General features: G+C 37.8%; 2 protein-coding genes across 3 annotated transcripts in view; both read left to right on the forward strand.

The window, feature by feature from the left end:
* The first annotated feature begins 1,433 nt into the window (after positions 1–1,433).
* Positions 1,434–11,684, forward strand: Ckap2 (cytoskeleton associated protein 2). Its single transcript, XM_077795462.1, has 10 exons — positions 1,434–1,614; positions 1,781–1,786; positions 2,050–2,074; positions 3,083–3,188; positions 3,297–4,165; positions 4,617–4,821; positions 6,271–6,441; positions 8,859–8,928; positions 10,104–10,356; positions 11,438–11,684. The coding sequence occupies exons 1-10, from the start codon at positions 1,434–1,436 to the stop codon at positions 11,682–11,684; spliced, it is 2,133 nt and encodes a 710-aa protein (XP_077651588.1).
* A 3,873-nt stretch (positions 11,685–15,557) lies between these two features.
* Positions 15,558–22,778, forward strand: part of Nek3 (NIMA related kinase 3) — a 28,537-nt gene continuing 21,316 nt past the window's right edge. The window contains exons 1-4 of one of the 2 annotated variants that reach the window (XM_077792429.1): positions 15,558–15,625; positions 19,757–19,926; positions 21,763–21,856; positions 21,945–22,042. In XM_077792429.1, coding sequence (XP_077648555.1) covers positions 19,801–19,926; positions 21,763–21,856; positions 21,945–22,042 — 318 coding nt within the window. In that variant the 5' untranslated portion in view covers positions 15,558–15,625; positions 19,757–19,800. Of the gene's footprint in view, positions 15,726–19,756; positions 19,927–21,762; positions 21,857–21,944; positions 22,043–22,778 lie in introns of both variants that reach the window. The other variant, XM_077792436.1, reaches the window with a different exon arrangement.

Genomic DNA, 22,778 nt, shown 5'->3' on the forward strand with positions numbered 1-22,778 from the left:
TGCAATTTCTCCTCTCTCAGTCTCCCAAGTTGTGGGATTACAGGTGTGCACCACCATGCCCAGCTCTTAAGTCAGTTTTAACTATTCTGTTTTGTTAAACTGTTCTCCATCATTTCATGAGAATTCCTGGTTACCCAGTGAATACCCTGGTTACCTGATGAAACTTTAGTAAATAATGAATTATAATGTAATAGTGTATTTCCAGGAACAATGTCTTAAGAATGGTGATGGACACTGTTTGGTTGTTCCTTTTCCCAAAGATGGCAAAGTTACATTTAAAATAGGACATTTCATCAAACAAAAACAAAAACAAAACCTACAGAAAACACCAAACCAAATTCCTTAATAGCAAGATGCTACCATAATAGGTATCAAGAAAAAAATGAGAAAAACTGACCATAGCTCAGAGTTAGTGGAGGAGACCTTCAGACCTGGGTAGTAGGAGGTGAAGTTCTATCCTCCCACCTCTGTCCCCATTTTAAACCAGGCTGAACCAAGAGCGGTGGTGCCACCTGTAATTCCAGCTACTGGGAAGGCAGAGGCAGGAGGATGGAGAGTTGAAGGTCAGACTTGGCAATTTACTGAGCTCCTGTCTCAAAACAAAAATAGACCCTGACTGAAAGAGAGTCCAGTCCAGGAGAAGTGGAGAAATGTTGTAAACCCAGTGCTTAATATCAGTAGGCACAATCCATATCCATAACTCTCCAACTCTTAATCTCCTGGCTCTGAATTGTTTCATTCTGTCTTGAGGATTGGCTATTTGGATTTTATAAAGGCGATGTTTTTTAGATGAAGACTGAAAAATTATGGTAGCACTCTTAAACGCACACTCAAAATGTCTAACAAATGTTAGTTTATCTGCACAGGAGGATTATTTATAACCTTGAGGGTTGAGAGGAGGCTGGCCTCATTTTAATCCATCTCTCCTATCTTCCCTTTGTTTGCATCTGATAACTATTATAAAGGCATGAAAGTAGATCTCAATTTCAGTGTCCCTTTGCAAGCCGGGCAAATGTGAACACGATAACTTCCGAGACTATTATTTCTTTAATGAAACAGGAGATGCATTTATGAAGTTCAAAATGAAGTAGTATTTGTAAATACGCGCCCTCGCTACAGTAGTTCAGTGATACAATTCCTTCTCAGCTAGCACGCCGGTGTTTATTCAGAAGCAAAAACACTTTCTTTTTTTCCCCCCATCTCCCTTTCCTGTCCAATCTTGAGTCTTTGTCAACCGTAGTGCTGCTGTATTGGAGGATTTTAGCAGGCCACTCCTCCCCCGCCGCACGTCTAGGAGGAAGCGCGTGGTTTGAGTTTGACACCTACAGACTCCTCCTAACTGAACCCGGTAGACGCCGAACCAGCCCGCGGCAACCCGAACCCAGGCTCCGCCCCTCTCCCCTCATTGGCGCATTCAATTCACGCTTGTACCAATGGGAGGCGGCGGCGGGCCGCTGACAAAGGCCAAAGCTAGCCGCTGCGGGCTCGGGCTCAGTGTAAGGCGGCGGGTGGCGACCCGAGCGATACCGAGGACTCGAGACGGAATCGCATCCTTGGCCGTGCCCCAGGACCTGCAGCTGCCCCCGAGTCAGAAGACCCAGTCCGCGTACCTAGGTGAGGCCGCGGTGGCGGGAGCTGCGCGAGCCGGCTGGCGGCTGGTTTGCTGAGGGAACGCGGGTGGGCGTGAGCCTCGTGGTTAGGACCTTTGGTCGGATGGCTACCTTCCCCCACGACTGCTGGTGTGAGAACCCTGGACGGCGTTTGCGGAGGGGGCCGTGAGAGCGGCGTCCGCTCAGTGTGATGGCGTGCGGGCTGAGCGCCTTCTCTTCGTTCGCTACTGGTCGACTTGGCTTTTTAGCAAAAGCGGATCTGCTGTGAAGGAAACCGCTTAGCGAGGAGCGTGGGTTTTTTTTGTTGTTGTTTGTTTGTTTTTTGGTCATAACAGGTGTTTTGACTTCTTGCATTCAGATAAGGCCCTGACTGGCGGCTCAGACCCATACTGGCGTTGGGGGCCCGGGGCCGCGGGGGGCGGGGCTGCAGGGCACGAAGACCGACTGCGCTTGCGCGAGCACTTGTACCTCCAGGCTCTGGAGCCAAATTCTGGAAGGGTGTGGTTGCTCCTGCTCTGATGTTTTCAGTGTAACGCCTTCTTCTCAACTTTTGGAAACCTAGATTTAGATGATCTATAGAAATAATAATAATTAATAATAATTATTATTATTATTCGTATTAGAAAACAAGAAAAATTCTCACCCAACCCAATTCTGGTAAATTAGGTCTTGGAGAACAATGTCTTATCTGAGAAAATAAATGTGAAAGACAATATAACCAAAATTATTAACTATTAAAAAAATACAAACTTTCGTCTGTTCTAACCTGTATAAATTTTCACTTTTAAAAATAATCTCTGAACTTGGGATTTTAGAATCAATAGTATGTTTAATCAACAGGATTTTTCTTTTTTTTCTTCTCAATTTTACACAAAATCATAATCATCTGCTAAGAGATTTCATGCTCTATTCCAGAAAGACTGGACATCAGTAGAAAGGAATTTAGGCCAACAGTCTGTGGAAGATGGAAGATTTTTTAAGAAGATATATTTAAGTGTCTTAGACATGTTATTTACACTATTAAATCACAGTATAATGAAGTTTTGCTTAGGACAAATCTCAACTCAGTTCTTGCCTCATTGTTTTATTTTTGGTATTGGAGATTGAAACCAGGGTTGCTCTACTCCTGAGCTACATCCCCAGCCCCTTTTATTTTTTATTTTGAAATGGGGTCTAAATTGCTTAGGGCCTGGCTAAGTTGCTAATGCTGGCCTGGAACCTGAGATCCTCCTGCCTCAGCCTCCTGGGTTGCTGGGATTACAGATATGTCCAAAGTGCCCAATTTCTTGCCTCCTTTTATAATTTAAAATTTTGGGACCAGGGATGTAGCTCAGAAATAGAGTACATGCTTAGCACGCATAAGGCCCTAGGTTTGATCCCCAGTACCATACACACACAAATTAAAATTGCAAAGTTGGTTAATTGTTGTTATTCCACAACTCCTCCCCCACACAAGGAAACCCCCAGAACAGGGTTAATTTATTTTTATTTCTTTTAAGTACTGGAGCCCAAAGAATGACGACATCTGAGGACCAAGTCCAAGAAGAGACAAAAATTCTGAAACTGACAACAACAATGGTAAGATATGGACATAGCATTTATAACTTGACCCTTTCCCCCCTTTCCTAGGCTCTTTCTGAAAGAAATAATTCTGAAATACTTATTTGTCTTAAATAACTCTTTCAGGCTGATAAAGAAAATATCAAAATACCTATACAGAGCAAAAATAATACAACAATGGTAAAAAATTATATTCTTTTAAAACCTTCTAATGAATTAACTGATTCAACTACGGAAATTGAAACACATGATTTTCAGGATGGCACTGAGACTCTGCAGTTATCAGTTAAAGATGATCCCCAAAATCAAAATATGACATTAAGCCGGGCATTTCACCTTAAAAACAATACTAAAAAGAAACCAATGCCTGCAGAAAAACCAAACCAAGCTGCTAACATGCCCAAGAAACCTGTGCTTGGGTCTTATCGTGGGCAAATTGTTCAGTCTAAGGTTAATTCATTTAGAAAGCCTCTACAAGTCAAAAATGAGAGTTCTGCAACAACAAAGCAACTTTCAACTACTGTTTCCAAAGCCACAAAGCCTGAACTTGTAAACACCACCAACGTAACAGTGAGAAGTAATAAAGCCTCAAATATAACTGCTACTACTAAGTTTGAAAGCACTAAATTTGTGAACACTAAACCTCGAAACACACAACTTGTGAGACCTCCTAATAGAAGTCACCAAAGTAACACCCAGGACACCATGAAACAAGGCATCAACCAAACCTCTGCCAGTGTTAAAATCCGGAAAGGGCCTCAAGAAAAAGAACCCAAAACGATTGTATCTAATGTCAAAACCAGTTCTTCTCAGGACATAAAAAGAAATAAGGTGTTATCAAGAAGCAGAGCATCTGAAATTGTAGCCAAGCCTGCTTCATCTTCTAATACCAAACTGATAGAGAAGTCAAAAACCATTGACCAACGAAGACAAACTATAGCAAAAGCAACTGTTGATAGATCAGCTCAGCCCAAAGAAACTGCAGAAGAGAGAAAGTGAGTAGCTATAATTTTCTTAATTTTATTATCTTAGTTTTCAATAGAGTACCATTTGTGGATTTGATTTGTAATTTCCTTGTATTAGAATTTCTTTAATGGATTCTTTCTGTCATATGAGGTAGATTTATGTCATGGAACAATATGACTGAAAAGTTACTATATTTAGGTGTGGTTTCTATGTTGCTTTTTATAATCTAAGTTAAATGCTTAATAATAAATTGGGAAATATTTCATAGCCCTCTATTTAAAAATGCATTCTTGGGACCTTTGAACATATAATTGATCTTTTTATGTTCAAGATATCTTTTCTACAAACTTTTGAATGATGTGTGTGCCACTTGTGTAGCACTACTTCAAGACTTGAAATATTTTTAAACTTTTCCTCCATTCAATAGAGATCTCGAATTAATATCAAAGTAATGTTTCTGTATACTGCTTTTGACTGTAGAGCTCGTCTGAGTGAGTGGAAAATTGGCAAAGGAAAAGTATTGAAAAGGCCCCCTAACCCTGTAGTTACCCAGCCCACGTCTGAAGGACAAAATGAAAAACCAGTTGGGTCCTTTTGGACTACCATGGCAGAAGAAGATGAACAAAGATTATTTACTGAAAAAGTAAACAAGACGATTTCTGAATGCCTAAACCTGATTAATAAGGTAGTCTTTACCATATATTTATACAACATTGCATGGTTTACAAATTACTTTCATAAACATTATCTGTCTACATTGTCATTCTTTGGAGCAAGTAATATCAGTGATACTGTGTTAAGAGTGTTGTGAGATTGCTAGCCTTTTACTGACTGCATTTTCCATTGAGTTCACATAAGTATATCAAAGGGGTAATAAGTTTTTTATTTGAGTTATAAATACTGTATTCCTTTATGATATTAATATTCAGTAAGCTGGGGTGGACATTTATTTTTGCCCGTCTGGTATTTCTATTAAACATTTTTACAAATTATTTTATTCCAGTCACATATTTTACTAAAGACTAGCAACAAAAATTATAGTAAATATTATCATCAATTCAAGTTAACTAAAATGTTATCTAATAAAATCCCATTAATATAAAACAACATTATCCTGGTCTTGAATTTGTAGAATTTTGCTATTTGGACACACATCCTCAGGAATATAATTACCAACTCCAGAATATTTTATTTATTTTATTTTTTTATGCCTTTATTTTATTTGTTTATTTTTATGTGGTGCTGAGGATCGAACCAGCTCTCTTGCACATGCTAGGCGAGCGCTCTACCCGAGCCACAACCCCAGTCCAGAATATTTCTTATTTACTTTTCTTATTTATTTATTTTTTAGTTATTGATAGGCATTTTTTAAATTTATTTATATGCAGTGCTGAGAATCAAACCCAGTGCCTCACAATGCCAGGCAAGTGTGCTACTGCTGAGCTACAGCCCCAGCCTGCACTTATTTACTTTTTAATCTTGCTTTGTATACCCATTAATGTCCAAGATCCATAGCAAGACTCAATATAAGGTCTGACTTCAAACTACTACTCTTTGTTCTACTCTTTATGAGCATCTTTAAACTTTTTGTGGTCCTGAGGACCAAAGAAAGTTTTGAACAGGAAAACTGATTCTTTTCTTATTTTGAGTTTTTTTGTTGTTGTTCATACTATGGAATTTTTTGCCCTGCCGTCTGCGTACAACTCTTACATAAATCATTGCAGATTGATTTTAACTTTAATATCAAAACCCAACAATTAAGAGGGAAAAATCCCTGCAGACCATTTTCAGTTGTGAACATTTGGTGGATGCAAAAATTCGAAATACAGTATTAGCAAATGGAATCCCACGGTTTATAAGAGGATAAATACAAAACCAAGTAAAGTATTAGTCATTTTTGTACTAATATATATCTCAACTATTATCTTTTTTACTGTCTCATACTCATGGTTTATATTCTTTTTATTTATCATTCAAAATAAGTTTAGAGTTAGGATAATAATAGGGAATATTTTTGATGAATTTTCTATCAACCTTTTGTGTTTTTACCACTGATCTTGATTATAGTTAAGATTACTGTTTTTTTGTAGTTTGCATGTTAAAAAATATCACAAACACTTTCTTGCTATTTTAGGGGTACCCAAAAGAAGAAATATTGGTTACACTGAATGACCTAATTAAAAATATTCCAGATGCCAAAAAACTTGTAAAATATTGGATATGTCTTGTACGTATTGAACAAATCACAAGTCCTATTGAAAATATTATCTCAATCTATGAGGAAGCCATTCTGGCAGGGGCTCAGGTGAGATTAAAATTTACTATTTTTTTATTATTACAATGTAAATGATTCAGAATTATTTTAGAATGCATCAACAACATAACTTGATAAAATTATAGTAGTAAGTATTTTAAAGGCCATAGCAGGTATGGGGGTATACTCACTAGTGTAGGCTGGAGGCCTGGGATTCAATCCCTCACGCAAAAAATAAATAAATTAACTTTTTAAAAAACTGATGGCTTTGTGAGAACTCCCTCATTTTAGGAGTATATCTAGAGTACTCACATTATACACTATTTAAATTGGTTCTGCCCATCTCTCTTCTACTCTATTGATACACAAAGCTTTCTGTATAAAATAAATCACTTCTTCAGGGTTTTTGTTTGTTTGGGCCTTGTTTTTGTTTTTATACATAAGTATTCCTAAAACATATTTCCTTTTGACCAGATCTCTCAGAATTATCTTCTTGGAAATTGTTAGACATTTTTTAGAAAGTACTCTCTTAGCCTTTCTTAAGAAAGCTCAAATCCCAGCGCCTCGGGAGGCTGAGGCAGGAAGATCATGAGTTCAAAGCCAGTCTTAGCAATTTAGTGAGGTTCTAAGCATCTTAGCAAGACCCTGTCTCTAATAAAACACATCTGGGTATGGTAGCACATACCTGTAATCCCAGCAGCTCAGGAGGCTGAGGCAGGAGGATCGCAAGTTCAAGGCCAGCCTTAGCACCTTAGTGAAAGCCTGTCTAAAAATAAAAAAAGGCCTGGGGTATGGCTCAGTGGTAGAGTGCTCCTGGGTTCAATCTCATGTACCAAACAAAATAAAACTATATTTACTTCAGTCTCAGCAAAGTCAAAGCCAACAGATGATATTTGACCTTTCAACTGGATCAAAAATCAAAAATCAAGCAGGCATGGTGGCATATACCTGTAATCACAGCTACTCAGGACTGAGGCAGGAAGATTGCAAAACTATCCTTAGTCTGAGCAATTTAGTGAGACCCTCTCTGAAAATAAAAAATAAAAAGGGCTTGGGATATAACTTGGTGGTAAGGCACTTGCCTAGCATTCTTGAGGCCCTGGGTTCCATGCCCAGTACAATAAATATCAAATCAAATCAGATATTATTTTTTTAAAATGCTTTGCATTATGTATATATATATATATATATTTTTTTTTAATTTATTTTTTAGTTTTCGGTGGACACAACATCTTTGTTTGTATGTGGTGCTGAGGCTCGAACCCGGGCGGCACGCATGCCAGGCGAGCATGCTACCACTTGAGCCACATCCCCAGGCCCCATTATATATAATTTTCACAATCACTTTTTTTTTATAACATATTTTAGTTGTCAATGGATCTTTATTTTATTTATTTATATGTAGTGCCTCATACATGCTAGGCAAGTGCTCTACCACTGAGCCACAACACCAGGCAGATATTCTCTTAATGGCTTGTATATGTAAACATTTTTTTTGAATTCATAATTATATTTGATAGAATTCTAGTTTGAAGGGAGTCCTTACTATATTGGACCGAAGGGACATTACTTAAAGCAGCTTCTAGCAGCATAATAAGTATGCAAAACTGGAGCTAAGGCTACATATAGAAAGTAATAATACAGAAAAAAAAGTGACACCAGAGCAGAAATTGGAAAACAAGAATCAAAATTCCCAAGAAAATTGAAAGTAAAAGTAAAGCAGAAGTCCTGGTTAAATAATTCTAGGACTAAGTTCTAGAACTAAGACTATGCACCAGAGTTTCCTTTTTATATAATATCTTGATTATGTTGTTTTGGCATAGTGGCACAAAATTACATAGAAGTGCATGTAATATCTAGCAAATAAGAGACACATAATACATTTTGAATGAATGAAATATGTTGGGCAGATTAACATTAAGCAATTCAGAGATGCATTTAATAGTCTGAATAAACTTAAATGAATGTAAGAGAAAAGGAGCTTTTAATCAGCTCTTGAATAGATATTACTAATACTAACATTTATTAATTCTGTTCATATCAAGCAGGTACCAATAATTATTAAGGGCTTAAGAAAAAATTGGGGGTAGACTTTCAACTGATAAATTTCTATCCTTCATTTTTTTTTTTTTTTTAAAGAGAGAGAGAATTTTTTAATATTTATTTTTTTAGTTTTCGGCGGACACAACATCTTTGTTTGTATGTGGTGCTGAGGATCGAACCCAGGCCGCACGCATGCCAGGCGAGCGCACTACCGCTTGAGCCACATCCCCAGCCCTATCCTTCATTTTTTTATTCTGTAAGTTGGAGTAGACAGTCATTTTTCAATCTTAAAATAGGAGTTCTGAGAACTGCTTTAGAACTGCTACCTTCTTTTAAAATGTCAAATTTTAATTGCTGGTTTTAATATTTCAACTTGAAAATGTAAAACTTACATGGATCTCTTTTTTGTATTAAAAAAAATCAAGCCTATTGAAGAGATGCGACATGTCCTTGTGGATATTTTAACAATGAAGAGTCAAGAAAAAGTTAATTTGGGTGAGTTTTAGTTTCTTTTATTTCCTTCAAGTGAATTGTGAGTTTATTAAATTTCTTTGCTGAGTTAGTTTTTTTTTTCTTTTATCCTGTTTTTTATGTTGGTATTGGGGATCAAACCCAGGACCTTGTGCATGCTATACAAGTGCTCTACTACTGAGCTACATCTCAGCCCCTTTTTTTTTCTTTTTTAAAATATGAAGTTCTTTTTTTATACTTCTATTAACCTGTCTCTGAGATAAAGTGGCTTTCTATATTATAATGAGTTTTTAATTAGGAGATTAATTTAAAAAATCCAAATTTGACATTAAATGTCTATAAAAGTTACTTCCTTGAACTTATCAAGTACTCATTTTTCATGACCCAGCCTAAATATCACTTGTGAAACAAACAAAATTTGTTTCTTTTTATGGATTCACTAACCCTTTGTTCCTACCTAATTTGTAGCATTTATCTCATTTTACAGTTAGTTGTTTTCAACTCTGTGTGTGCTATCTCTCTGGTTTTATTTTTGGTTTTGGATGATGTGGGTCACTGAACTCCATCCCCAGCCCAACTGCATCTCTCAGGGAATGTAAACTTCTTAAAGAATAGGGATTATTTCATTCTTACTTAATAAATATAAGAATATAATAAATATAAAAAATATTTCCTATTTTCCCTGCAAATAGGAAATAGTAAATATGTGTTAACTGGCAGCAGTATTTACTTAGGAAATGTAATGGGTAGGAAATGACAGTTAAATTCTTTTTTTTTTTTTTAAAGAGAGAGTGAGAGAGAGAGAGAGAATTTTTTTTAATATTTATTTTTTAGTTCTTGGCGGACACAACATCTTTGTTGGTATGTGGTGCTGAGGATCGAACCCGGGCCGCACGCATGCCAGGCGAGTGCGCTACCGCTTGAGCCACATCCCCAGCCCCACAGTTAAATTCTTTTATTTTGAAATTTTGGCCAACTAGGAATAACTTAAATAACTTCTTTTCTGCGAGGTTGGTAGGGAAGCACTAGGGGTAGAATGCAGTACTCACTAATTTGCTGAGGCTGGCTTTTAATTGTGATCCTCCTGTCTCAGCCTCTTGAGTTGCTGGAATTATAGGCATGTACCACAGCAACTTTAAAGTCTTACTGTTGTTTTAAAATTTGGTCAAAAGCTTAAATCTCTAAATTATTTCTTATAGGAGAAAATATTGAGGCTTTTGCATCCAAAGAACAAGTTCAAGAAGTCAACTCTGAAGATATGGGTGTTAATTTAGAGCTAGAAAAACCAGAAATGGAGAATAAACATCATAGAAATGTGGTATTTAAAGATTATGAAAAAGAACAAGATGACAAAATGAAAGCTGTGACCGATGATGTTAAAACCCCTGATACAGAAACTATAGCAAGTTGCTTAATTAAATATAATGTATCTACTACACCATACTTGCAAAGGTAAGCTTTTAAAATATTTTGTGGCCAGGCATGGAGGTACACGCCTGTAACCCCAGTACCCTGGGAGGCTGAGGCAGGAGGATCACGAGTTCAAAGCCAGCCTCAGCAAAAGTGAGATGCTAAGCAACACAGACCCTGTCTCTAAATAAAATACAAAATAGGGGTGGGGATGTGGCTCAGTGGTCAAGTGCCCCAAGTTCAATCCCTGATACCCCCAAAAAATAAAAAATAAAATATAATGTGCTGTGATTTGTTTTGATGCTTAGGGATAATAAGTATGATTTTTCTCCTGCGCTGGTCCTATGAATCAAACCCAGGCCTTGCACATGCTAGGCAAATTATTATAAGAAATAATTTAGAGATTTAAGCTTTTGACCAAATTTTAAAACAACACTAAGACTTTAAAGTTGCTGTGGTACATGCCTGTAATCCCAGCAACTCAAGAGGCTGAGTTAGGGAATAATTTTGTGTTTTCTTCAGTATAAAAAAGAAGATGCAATTTGATGAATCAAGTTCTGCATTTAAGGAGCTGAAGTTTCTAACACCAGTGAGACGTTCTCGACGTCTACAAGAGAAGACTTCTAAATTACTTCTAAATTAAGTTCTCTACCACTGAGCTATATCCTTAGCCCTAAATATAGTATTTTAAAATTTTTCCAATAACTTCAGATTAGAACTGCCATTTGTTAATATGAAAAAATTTTCAAACTCATGGAATGGCATTGGGACATTTTACCTTTTTAATATTGTATTGGCTTTGCTTTTCCCTAAACATTACTATTTTGAAAAAAACAACTGCTGTATTATTTTTACTTTACTCTTAAGTATTATAAATAATACTAGGTTTTAAAACTGAGGAATTAGCCAATTCTATAGATACTTGAGTATCTACTGCAAACAGTTATAACAGTAAATAGAGAAAAGGATAAGTTCCTCACTTTAAGAAGCTTGTAATAACTCTATAAGACAAGCAGTCACATGGTTGCAACATATGATGTTATTATGATGAATAGCATAGAAATACAAAATAAAAACATTAACTTTTTTTTTAATTTTGAGAATAATTTTGTGTTTTCTTCAGTATAAAAAAGAAGATGCAATTTGATGAGTCAAGTTCTGCATTTAAGGAGCTGAAGTTTCTAACACCAGTGAGACGTTCTCGACGTCTTCAAGAGAAGACTTCTAAATTACCAGATATGTTAAAAGACCATTATCCTTGTGTGTCTTCACTGGAACAGTTATCAGAGCTAGGAGGCAAAACTGATGCTTTTGTATGCCGCCCTAATGCAGCACTGTGCTCTCTGAACTTTGATACAGAAGAGAAATAAGGCTCCAATGAGGAATGAGGGTTTTTTATTATTCCTTGGTTTCCTTTGTTTTGTGTGGCTTTCTACTTCCCTTAGGTCTATAGTTGGCTAAGTATCATAAGTATTCATGGCAATGAACTTCTTTACTAAAGTTCATCTTATGGGAGTTGTCCTTCTGTGCATCCTGCCTTGTCAATCACAACAGACTGAGTTTTTCTTTAACATAGGTATTTAGTCAATTTATTGTGTTCCTTAAATATAAATAGGGTTTGTCATAATGGTAGCTTGTTCACTTTACTAAATATAAGTACAGTAATGATGCATCATCAGGAAATTAGGTGTTCTAGATAAAAGTATATTTTTAATGTTGACATGTTTTAAAACTTTATGATATACCTCCCTGCCTTTAAACAGAATACTGACAATATTTTTGCCTTTATTTAATTAGTATGAAAGTAAAATATTGGGACTGGGAATAGAGCTCAATGGTATAGTGTGTGCTTAGAATGCCTGAAGCCCCTGAGTTCAATCCATAGCACCAAAAAAAAAAAAAAAAAAAAAAAGTCCCAATCTTCTATAGCTGGATTATGTTTAAATTTTAACCTCCATAGCTTCATTTGAGAGTTTATAAATTATATTAGAATGGAGTTCAGAAAGGAATGTATATTTAAGAAGTGTCATTCCAATGTAGGTAGCATTTCTGAAATAATACTTACACTTGCTTTCTTAAATCATGTCCCCTGAGACATGCTAGTTACATACCGTGAACAGTTTTCTTTTCCTCATATATAAATACCACCAATAAACTTGTTTTCTAAGGCCTTGAACTAATACTTAAGTGTCATATATTCTATATCAGTCTATAGTTTCAAATAAGTGAACTATCAAAGAACAGTTGAACTACATATGTAATATGAATGTGAAGATCACATACTTGGTCTAATGTTCATGCCGTTTATGTAATATCTTTGTTTTATGTATTGTCTTATGTTCTAGAGAGTAGGATTTTCATTCTTGTGTGTATCTAATATGTATACAATAAAAGTACCTGTATAATAATGTTCTTGTGTGTGTGTGTGTGTGTGTGTGTGTGTGTGTGTGTGTGTGTACACTGAGGATTGAACCCAGGACCTAACCTACTCTCAGCCCCAATCCCAATGAAATTTATTTCAACAAGTATTTTATGAGGGATGGAGGTATGCCTCAGTGGAAGAGCCCATAACTTGGTATAACTAAGGACTTAAGTTCCCCAGCACCATGAAAAAAAAAATATATTTTTTTATGATGTGTCATTTAACCACAGTGAATTAATTTAAACTTTGCCTTTGAAATACATTGTAAGTTTTTTCATGTATGTGGGGAGCTAGGAATTGAAGTGCCTCACTCAAGCTAAGTACTGTACATTGTACAGGACCACTATATGACTCAGCTACATTCCCAGCCCCCAACTTCATCTTTTGAAGTTCAGAGTATACAGCTAGATGATGGCTTTCAACCATCGGTAGTTTGTACCACTCTAACCTTTTCCCTGGACATTTTCAGTCTGGAGACCTTTATAGTTGCCAAGACTGGGGGTAGTGGGTACTGTTGGCTTCTAAGGATTAAAGACACACAAACACATACACACCTGCCCCAATAAAGAATTATCCAGGGGTCTGGGGCTGTGGCTAAGTGGTAGCACACTTGCCTGGCATGTGTGAGGCACTGGGTTCGATTCTCAGTACCGCATATAAAATAAATTAAATAAACGTCTATCAACAATTAAAAAGAATTAGGCAGTCCCAGATGTTGACATGCTGAGATGGAGAAACCTTGAACTTGATTATTATTTATGCTCTTTCCTTGTTAATGCTACCTAATAACTTCTCAGACATTTCCTCATTCTCAGTCTACTGAACTTTGCCCCTACTTCAGCAACTGATAGGGAAAAATGAACTTTGATAATGCCAAGAACTATTGTTTTCAGAAGTCTTAACACTCTGGGTCTCTTCCTCTTCACTACTCTCCCACTAGTTTTTTTTTCTCTCTTGCTCTGTTATACTTTAGACCTCTAGTCTTTCAAGTGCTCCCTTTTACCCATTGTGACCATTCAGACTAGTACTAGAAACAAATGTATTGCAAGCCATGTATGTACTTCCAAATACTGTAGTAGCTACGGTTCGAAAAATTAAAGGTCATTGGTACAATTAATACAGTACATTTTGCTAAACTCAATATATCCAAAATATCACTTCAGGATGTAATCAATGTAAAAATTTTACATTTTTAAATTTTTTGTATGTGCATATGAGGTCTTTGAAATGACTTGTATTTTACATTTAATTGCACATTTCTAGTCAAACTAGGCACCTTTTAAAGTGCTCAATAACTACACATGTAAAGTCACTTTGGATGGTGCTGATCTATGGTAGAATGAGACAGTCATTATTACCCAATATACATATATGATCCTGCAACATTCTCACCCCCAGAGAAATCAAACAAAAGACCACATACACAGAGGAATGAGGAGATACGCTCCATTTGTGTATAATATGTCAAAATGCATTCTACTGTAAAATAAAGAATTTGGAACAGGCAGGGTAGCAAACTGTCTTGTAAGAAATGGATTAGATAACTTTAAAAGTGTATATAAGGCAGTCCTCAGAAAGGGAGAGTGGAATGATTTACAAAAAAATACTTGGGAAAGGAAGGGAGTTAGTAGAAAGAAGTCCCTGGTGGCTATAGGATTGGAGAGTTATGTTATAATGTAGCTTGGTCTCAGTTTGTAAACTACAGGATGTAGCAAGTTTTCACTTGGGGGGGCCAGGCTTCAGTATATGCTGGGAAAAAGATGTATGTTTACACACACAGGATTAAAAGTTCTCTGAGAGAAATGTGACTGAAAGCTCGTCACTCATGTCCTCTGTGGCCTAATATTTTGGAGGTACTTAATTTGCTTTGTCATGATTTTCATTTCTTCCACAAACCTTAGTTCCAGCTGCAATCTTAATTCCCCTTTGCTATATAATGGAATAAATACAAAGATTTCAGAGAGTAGTATGTGAACATCCTGATGGGTGGCAGCCGGGGACATTATTCTGCCTTCCACATTTGCTCAAGATCACACAACTAGTAAATGCCAGAAATGAGTGCTGTCATATTGTTAAGGCATGATTCCTAAATCCCAAATAAAACTCCAAGTCTGCAGAAAGCAGACAGTTCTGCCACTGTGACAAAGCATTCATGGGGGAGCCTGCTTAAAAGCCAAAAAGACCCTGAAGGAATAGGGGGCTAGGAAGCTAATATAGTCATAGAATATTTTCACAAGGTAGAAAAAAACAACTTTTCTCAGATTCTTTAAAAAATTGCATTAGTTACATATGACAGTACAATGATCTTGACAATTCATACATTTGAATCAAATGGGGTATAATTCCTCATTTTTCTGATTTGTACAGGTTGCAGAATCACATTGGTCATTCAGTCACATATATACATACAGCATATATTTACATATTTCATATTTACATATTTAAGTACATGCTCAAGAAGCAGGCTAACGTCTGTTCTATAAATTGCAGAAGCTCTGGATTGGGTGCATGAGGGTGAGGATGTTTTCAGGTAGAGGGGCCAATTCCATGCAGGGCGAGGCATTGGAGAAAAATGGGGTCCGTCTGACCTAACCTTCAAATCAGCCCATAACAATATGGGCTGTCCACATAAACTGGAGGCAGAACTCATGTTATTGGGGGAACATTTTTCCTTAGTTAGCATCATTCTAGAGCAATGTGGAACAACAGCTTTAAAATGTGCTCTTCATAGGTCTAAGCTACTCTGAAAATTGCGCCTCCCGCCACAACCAGGCGGTTTTCTTTGGCCAACAACCTAAGAGACGCCCTGCCCAGCCCGCCCCGCCCCTCCCGGCGGAAGCGGGCCAGTTGCCTGGGCGGAGGAACCGACTCGGGTCGCCTGGGAGGCGGGTGAGGAAGGGGTCCAGGCCTTAGTGGGACTGCCTCGGGCAAAAAGAGCGCCGGGGGACAGCGGGCCCAGAGGCTACGGAGCAGGACCGCGCGCAGGCGGGTGAGGTCGAGTGGCGCCCCGGACGCTCCGGCTCCTGGGTCCCGCCGCTCTCCACTCGCGCCCGTCCTCAAACCTGCAGCCGCGCTCCCCTGGCCCGCGCAGGTGCGGCGCAGGTGGAGGGAGTAGGTGCCAGGTCCTGGACCTGGGCGGGGGCTGGGTGTCCAGCTGGGCCAAGCAGGTTTTTAAGCAGAAAGGATTTGGTAGTGGGTGAACCCGGTGGCTAGCCTTCTAGGTAAGGTGGCGCGCACACCTGCAGAACTTAGCCGTCTTACCCGAGATCCCACTTCTGGGCATTTGCAAGTCTCTTTTTAATAGCTGTTTGAAAAATGAATCTATTGTTGTAGCCTTGAGAAGGAACCCATTTACTTTTGCCACATTCAGAATATATTCGGGCCTGTCTTATGGGTGTTAATACTGTTAGGGGAAAATGTGACTGTCATCTAAGAAAAGTCTGGCTATACTTGTTTACTTGTTTTATTTGCATAGAATTAAATCCCTAGAAAAAAAAAAAAACAGACACACGGGAAAACTTGGCTTCATTGTTAAATACCAGAAACCACTTAGAATAGTGGTAAAGCATTTGTTCCTTTTATGTGCCTAAATACACTCAAAAACCTCTTCTTGTTAAGAATTGTTTTTTAAGACAAGGCATCTAATTTGATTATATGGAGAAGTTATTTCAGGGGTTTCCTGTATGGTAAAACAGGAATACAAACTGAAAGGTTTACATGTCAGTATGTTACAGGTTTTGATTTGTGGTTTTTGTTTTACCTTTTCATGCTCTTTGTTCCTTAGAATTTTTTTGTTGTGCTATTTTTCTTTCTTCCTCTTTTTTATTTTTTGCTACTTGAGGATTGAGCCCAGGGGTGCTGTACAACTGAACTAAGTTCTCATCCCTTTTTATTTTTTATTTTCAGACAGGATCTTGCTAAGTTGACAAGGCTGGCCTTGAACTCACAATCCTCCTACCTCAGTCCCCCAAGTGTCTAGAATTATAGGCATGAGTCACCTTGTGTGCTACTACTCAGCTGTGGTGTGATTTAGAAAATATTAACAAGTCAGCAAGTTTGGTTTTTGAAAAGAATCAAGTAAATTTATTCCAGTGTCTTCTACTATAGTGGGTGGGGGGGAAGCACATCATCTTCTTAAGTGTATTCCCTCCCTAAGGTCACCAGCTCACTACCCCATCCATGTTGCTTGGGTCCAAACCCAGGTCTTCTAACATGCTAGACAAAAGCTCTACATCCTAGACAAAGCTACATCCGTGGCCCTCCCCAAGGTTTTAATAATAATAATAATAATTGGCATTTAGTCAGGACTGTCTATGAACCCGCAAAGTATATTAGAAATCCAAGCTGCTTCTAGAAGGAAACATTAAACTGTATGTTTAACATCTCTTTTGAGTCCTAGACACCTTCCAGCTAAACATACCAAATGGAACTCCCATGTTTTGCCCCACTCCTGCCACATTCGCACCCCCAGAGAAATCAAACAAACAAAAAACCACACACACAACCTTAGTGCCTTAACTTTCTCTAGGAATGGTAGCACCATTCATACAGAAATCTGGGAGCCAACCTTGCTTCTGTCACTATGGGGCTCTTAGGAGTTTTCTGCTTCCCTGTCCAAAACTTCACTGCAGAAAAGAATTTAAGGACGAGTCAGATTGTAGAATGAGAAGGGAGAACTTTTATGAGGAAGCAAAGAGCACACACTCAAGGAAGAGGTGCAGGTAGATCTCAAGTCCTATCTTTAGTTTGGGGTTCTAATACTTACAGAGTAACTAAAGGGCTGAGCTGGAGGTGGAATCCGCTGGGTAACAGAATTCCCCACTGTTTTCCTCATGCTTGCACAGTGCCCTTACATGTTTTAATTCTGCTGCTTAGTTCCACCAGAAACCTTGTGGTTAACCAGTCAATGGGCTGCAGGCAGGATGCAGGCTAGGCTTTTTCAGGTTGTTTGTTTTGCCTTCCAACAATTCATGGGTGTTTCCCTTTTGAGCCCCAGTGGTCTCTGTGCCCCAAATTCCTATCTCACCATCTCCCTATTTGTCCCCCCATAATCCTTCACCAAAGAGTGCATCAATTACTCTTTTTCTTCTATTGTTCCCTTTCCACCACCCTGCTGCATTTCATTATCATTTACCTGCCTTTTGCTGAGAGCCACAGAGTCCGAATGACAATGACACATGGCATTTGTGCCAGAAGGGAGTGGTTGAGAGGTGAGGCCAGCGAGCCATTGAGATGATGATGGTTATGTTAAGCTGTGTATTCAATTGTATATTAGATCCCTGCTTTCCGCCTGGGCCTGCTACTTTGGAGTTCTCCTGGGGACTCCTGGAGAGTTCGAATTGGTTGGGGATGTGCCAGAGGAGGGATTTCCGGTGTGTGGTGTTCCTGGAAGGGCCCTGTGGGTGGCGTTCTCGGGAGTTCAGATAATAAAGGAGTTCCTATTTTGAACTCACAAGTGCCACGTGCTGGCTCCGTTATTTTGTGCCCAGCCAGACTGCGGCAGTCTTTTCTATTGTAGCGCTTTTTAACTGGTCTGCATCTCTGATCTGGACCTCCAGTGCCTCCACCCTCTGGTCCAGTCACTAAGCAGCTTTAAAGTGATTTTTCTAATATGCAGATATGATGGTTATATTGTTCTCTTGGTTCAGGCTCTTCAGAGACAGCTCATTAATGACCCTGAGGATAAAGTCCAATAACCTGAATTATGGCTTACAGTAGTCTTCCAATAAATCCCTGTCTACCTCGTCAGTCTAACTCTCCTTTCAACTCCTTGAACTGAACACAATCTCTTTTACCCTTAAATATTCCATTTCCCCTGCCTTGATCACTCTTTCTCTCCTCTTTGCTTAGCCCACTTCCAATCATCTTTCAGGCTTCTGCTTAAATAAACTTAGGATTCCTAACTCCCTGGATATTTCTACTGCAGGCCAGCTAGCTCTTTCTGTAAGATTCACCCCTCTGCATTTGCTGAAGTTTGTGGTCACCTTTGTATAGGGTATGTATGATGGCAGAGACCAAGAGATATTTGCTGAGGACTAATGGAGGATTGTAACTCTTCACTCAGAGAAGATCTGTTGAATGAATAGTGTAGGGTAGGAAAAAACTTTTTTTTTTTCTCTTTCTTCTTAGGGGTCCTTAAAATTAAACTGACAAAAGATCAAGAAGGGAAAAGGTTTGGTACATATGCATAAATGTAAAATGTAAAATGTTAGACCTAGGACCTCATTTACCATTAACAAAGATCTATAAATTATGGAGAAGTAACCAGACAAAGGAAGAGGGGATCTTGGGTAAATTTATGGGGAAGCTAATGGAAGATAAGGCTTATTTAGTAAGGTATGTTATGCAGAATCAAATTGGCAATTTCTCAGGAGGCTGAGGCAGGAAGATCACAAGTTAGAATCCAGCCTGGGCAATTTAGCAAGACTCTCAGCAACTTGGTGAGACCCTGTCTTAAAATAAAAAAAGGACTGGGAATGTAGCTTAGTGGTATAGTGCCTCTGGGTTCAATTCCCAGTACTGTTAAAAAAAAATGTATATGTATTTTGCCATTAAGATGTTTGCCATTAAGAAAATAAGGCTTCCTAAGGTTACTGCTAATGAAAGAAAGTCACACTGAAAGTGAACATGTAATTTACATAAGAGAATAAGCTATTGAGATTTAACATGGAAATTCTTCTTCCTGCAAAATAGTTAATCAGTTTATACATCAGCTTTATAAGGACTTAGTATATTTTACATATATTTTATTATGTATACATATATTTATGTATACATTTACAAATGGAAATTTGTTGCTTTTACATAGGGAAATATACGATTTATATTTAGACAAAAGCAGGAAGGGAAAAGAGCAAATTGTTTTCAGTTCAAAACAATTTTTATGCCAAAATAGAATATTTTGGGGTCCCATGCTTGATACCCTTCAAAAGGAAGATGTTGCTGTTGGCTTATCACAGTAATTAGAACAACTTTGAATGAATTCAGTAAATTCTCAAATGTTTCTGTTTTTGAATACAGTTTGGAAGAGTCCATGGTGACCGCATGAGTGGAGCCCAGCTGTGATGCCCAGCATGGATGACTACACTGTACTGAAAGTGATCGGGGAGGGCTCCTTTGGCAGAGCTCTTTTGGTTCAGCAGAAAAGCAGCAATCAGTTGTTTGCCATTAAGGAAATAAGGCTTCCTAAGGTTACTGCTAAAGAAAATAGCTCACGTTGAAAGTGAACATGCAATTTATATAAGAGAATAAGCTATTAAAATTTAACATGGGATTTCTCCTTCCTACAAAATATATAATCAGTTTATTCATTAGCTTTAAAGGGCTTGATATATTTTATGTGGTTCTTAGGAGGCTAGTATAATTAAAAAGGGAGAGAAATAGTCAATGTGTACCATTTATTTTATCTCAATAAATTAGTTGGTAATAATTTCCAATTTCATATACCTAGCAGTGTAGGAAATCTTTGCCCAAAGCAACTCATGTGCAATACTAATGAAAGAGGACATTAAAAAAATACAATAAAGAACAAAGACTTAAAATGCAAACCTTCCATTATCACGGAACCTATTCTGTGCATCAGTTTTTAGGTCTTGTTTTTCTGTAGATCGTTTATTACCATGTGTCATAGTTGTCCTGAGAAGTAATCCATGCTATAAAGGATTCTTAATAATATTTTGATCAATTTTTTAAAAGATATATTTTAAGGTTTGGGGCTGTAACTGAGCAATAGAACACTTGCCAAGCAAGCTCAAGGCCCAGGGTTCAATAATGCCCAGCACTACAAAATAAAAAAACATTTTAACAAAGTTCTTCAAACGTTAGAAGAACTTTCCATGGTATTTTGGATTGTTAATTTGGATGGGGATCATAATCATCTGGAGGGTTTAATAAAACAGATTACTGTGCTCCACCACCAAGTTTCTGGTTCAGTGGACCTGAGTGGGCCTGTGAATTTGCATTTTTAACATGTCTCCAGTTGGTGCTTATGCTGCTGGTCTGAGAACCCACGGTGCTAAGAAACCCTGAATAGTAATTTCCTTTTTACCCCCTTTTTTTGTGGTACGAGGAATGGAACCCAGGGCTTCACACTTGATAGGCAAGTTCTTTCCCACTGAGCTACATTCCTAGCCTCTTTGGCAGTTACTTGATTATAAATTATTCACAATTTCATAGCATAGTTAGTGATAAATAGTCTTGGAAACCTATTTTGTATGTCAGCTTTGTCCATCCTGCTTGGTTCCCTGCTGGCTAGATTCAGCCGCCGTCCCACCTAAGAAAGGCAAAGGATGGAAAAAGGAAAAGTGGACTTTATGCAGTTTGATGAAACTGTTGGAGAAACAGCTATTTTGCTTCTCCTAAGGGCCTCCCTGAAGAAGTTCCAATTGAGAGAAACAAAAACCAGGTGGTAAACTTACTTTGGTTTAATTGGCTAGTGAGGGCGTGTAAAATGGGACAGAAGGCAGGAAATATAAATATGCAGATTTAGTTAGCCTCTGCTTGCTTGCTGCTCAGTAGGGTGGGAGATTACAACCCTTCAGCTTCCCAATTTCAGCATGAAGAAATTGTTTTTAATTTCAGAAGGCCCCCACCCACCCCGGAATTCATTCTGTTTCAGTAGTCCATCAGAACATTCTTTTTTATGGGCCAGGGGACTGATAAAGAGATGCTGACAGTCAAAATGTAAGCTCTCCAGTTTTCTTTTTAAAGTTACGCTATTTGACTGACTCTCCAAGTCAGGTGATGCTTAGACAGATATTAAAACTAGTAACATTCTATATGTGTAAGGAATAAAATGAAAAAAAAAAAAAAAGAACATTATACAGTGAAGGGTCAGCTCAAGCATGCAAAATAGCCAGTAGCAAATCACCACATATTTTCTTTGGAGTTCAATAAATTTGAGTAAAAGTGCAGTTTTACAAAATTGCACGTAGCTTTGGAGTATCATGCAAACTATGCTAAATGTTAGTGTAAAGCTATTTTAAAATTTAGTATTAAATTTATGTTTATTTAAAATATTTTCCCAGTCTCTCTCTGATACACAGAATTCTAGGAAAGAGGCTGTTCTCTTAGCCAAAATGAAACACCCCAATATTGTCGCCTTTAAAGAATCCTTTGAGGGTAAGTATGAATTCCTCTAAATACGTTCATTTCTAAATTTGATCTGTAGCCACTATGGCTTTCCTAAAGAGTCTTATATTTGTTTTAGCTGAAGGACATCTGCATATTGTGATGGAATATTGTGATGGAGGAGATCTAATGCAGAAGATTAAACAGCAGAGAGGAAAGTTATTTCCTGAAGACATGGTAAGAGATTGACTTACATAGTTACCCTCATAGTTTGGAAGCAACTTTTCTCATGAATTAAAATGAAAGTATTGATATCTGCGATTACCTGCCTGCCCTGCATTAGTTAGAAATAACTTATTTCTCTATCAGTGTTATTGTTTAGTGTCCTCAGGATGTGGCCGCCTGAAATGTTTTTAAGAAGTAAAATCAATATGGGTTACAAAGTATGGATAAAAATTTCATATATTTAGGAGAAATTTCAGAATTGCATTACCTATTGTTCTTTGTACTTGATACTTACAAATCTTGATCTTTATTGTTCTGAAATTTTAGAAGGCATAATAGATTTATCTCATATTACTAGATCATTAGAAGAATGAAGTCTACCATTTCTGTTTCTTGGGAGATTCTATTCTCAGTCCTTTTCCTCCTAATGCTCAACATATTCCCTTAAGTCTACAACCTGCTGCTTTTTTAATGGAAAGTTGCTTATGTAGGGATGGAAGGATGTGATCCCTTTCCTCAACCAACAAGAGGGTCAAGGCTGGCACCTTCATAACAAGAGACAAGATAAAAGTATAACAAATTTTTACTTAATCAAGGTTTTATATAACACTGTGTTATGCTCGAATTCGGAACCCCCAAAAGACCACCAGAGACCCAAGATCGATGTAAACAGCAAAGAGGTGTTTATTGCGAGCTAGCTCTGTCCTCCGCGCACACACAGCAACTGGTGATGCTGAGAGGCCCCGAG

The sequence above is a fragment of the Urocitellus parryii genome, chromosome 2, assembly GCF_045843805.1.
Source record: "Urocitellus parryii isolate mUroPar1 chromosome 2, mUroPar1.hap1, whole genome shotgun sequence".
NCBI classification, from domain to species: domain Eukaryota; kingdom Metazoa; phylum Chordata; class Mammalia; order Rodentia; family Sciuridae; genus Urocitellus; species Urocitellus parryii.

Coding starts and splice junctions, on each gene's coding strand:
- Ckap2 (XM_077795462.1), top strand. CDS start 1,434: ATGGGAGGCGGCGGCGGGCCGCTGACAAAGGCCAAAGCTAGCCGCTGC. Junction 4,822..6,270: donor GCCTAAACCTGATTAATAAG/GTAGTCTTTACC, acceptor TTGCTATTTTAG/GGGTACCCAAAAGAAGAAAT. Junction 6,442..8,858: donor CCATTCTGGCAGGGGCTCAG/GTGAGATTAAAA, acceptor AAAAAAATCAAG/CCTATTGAAGAGATGCGACA.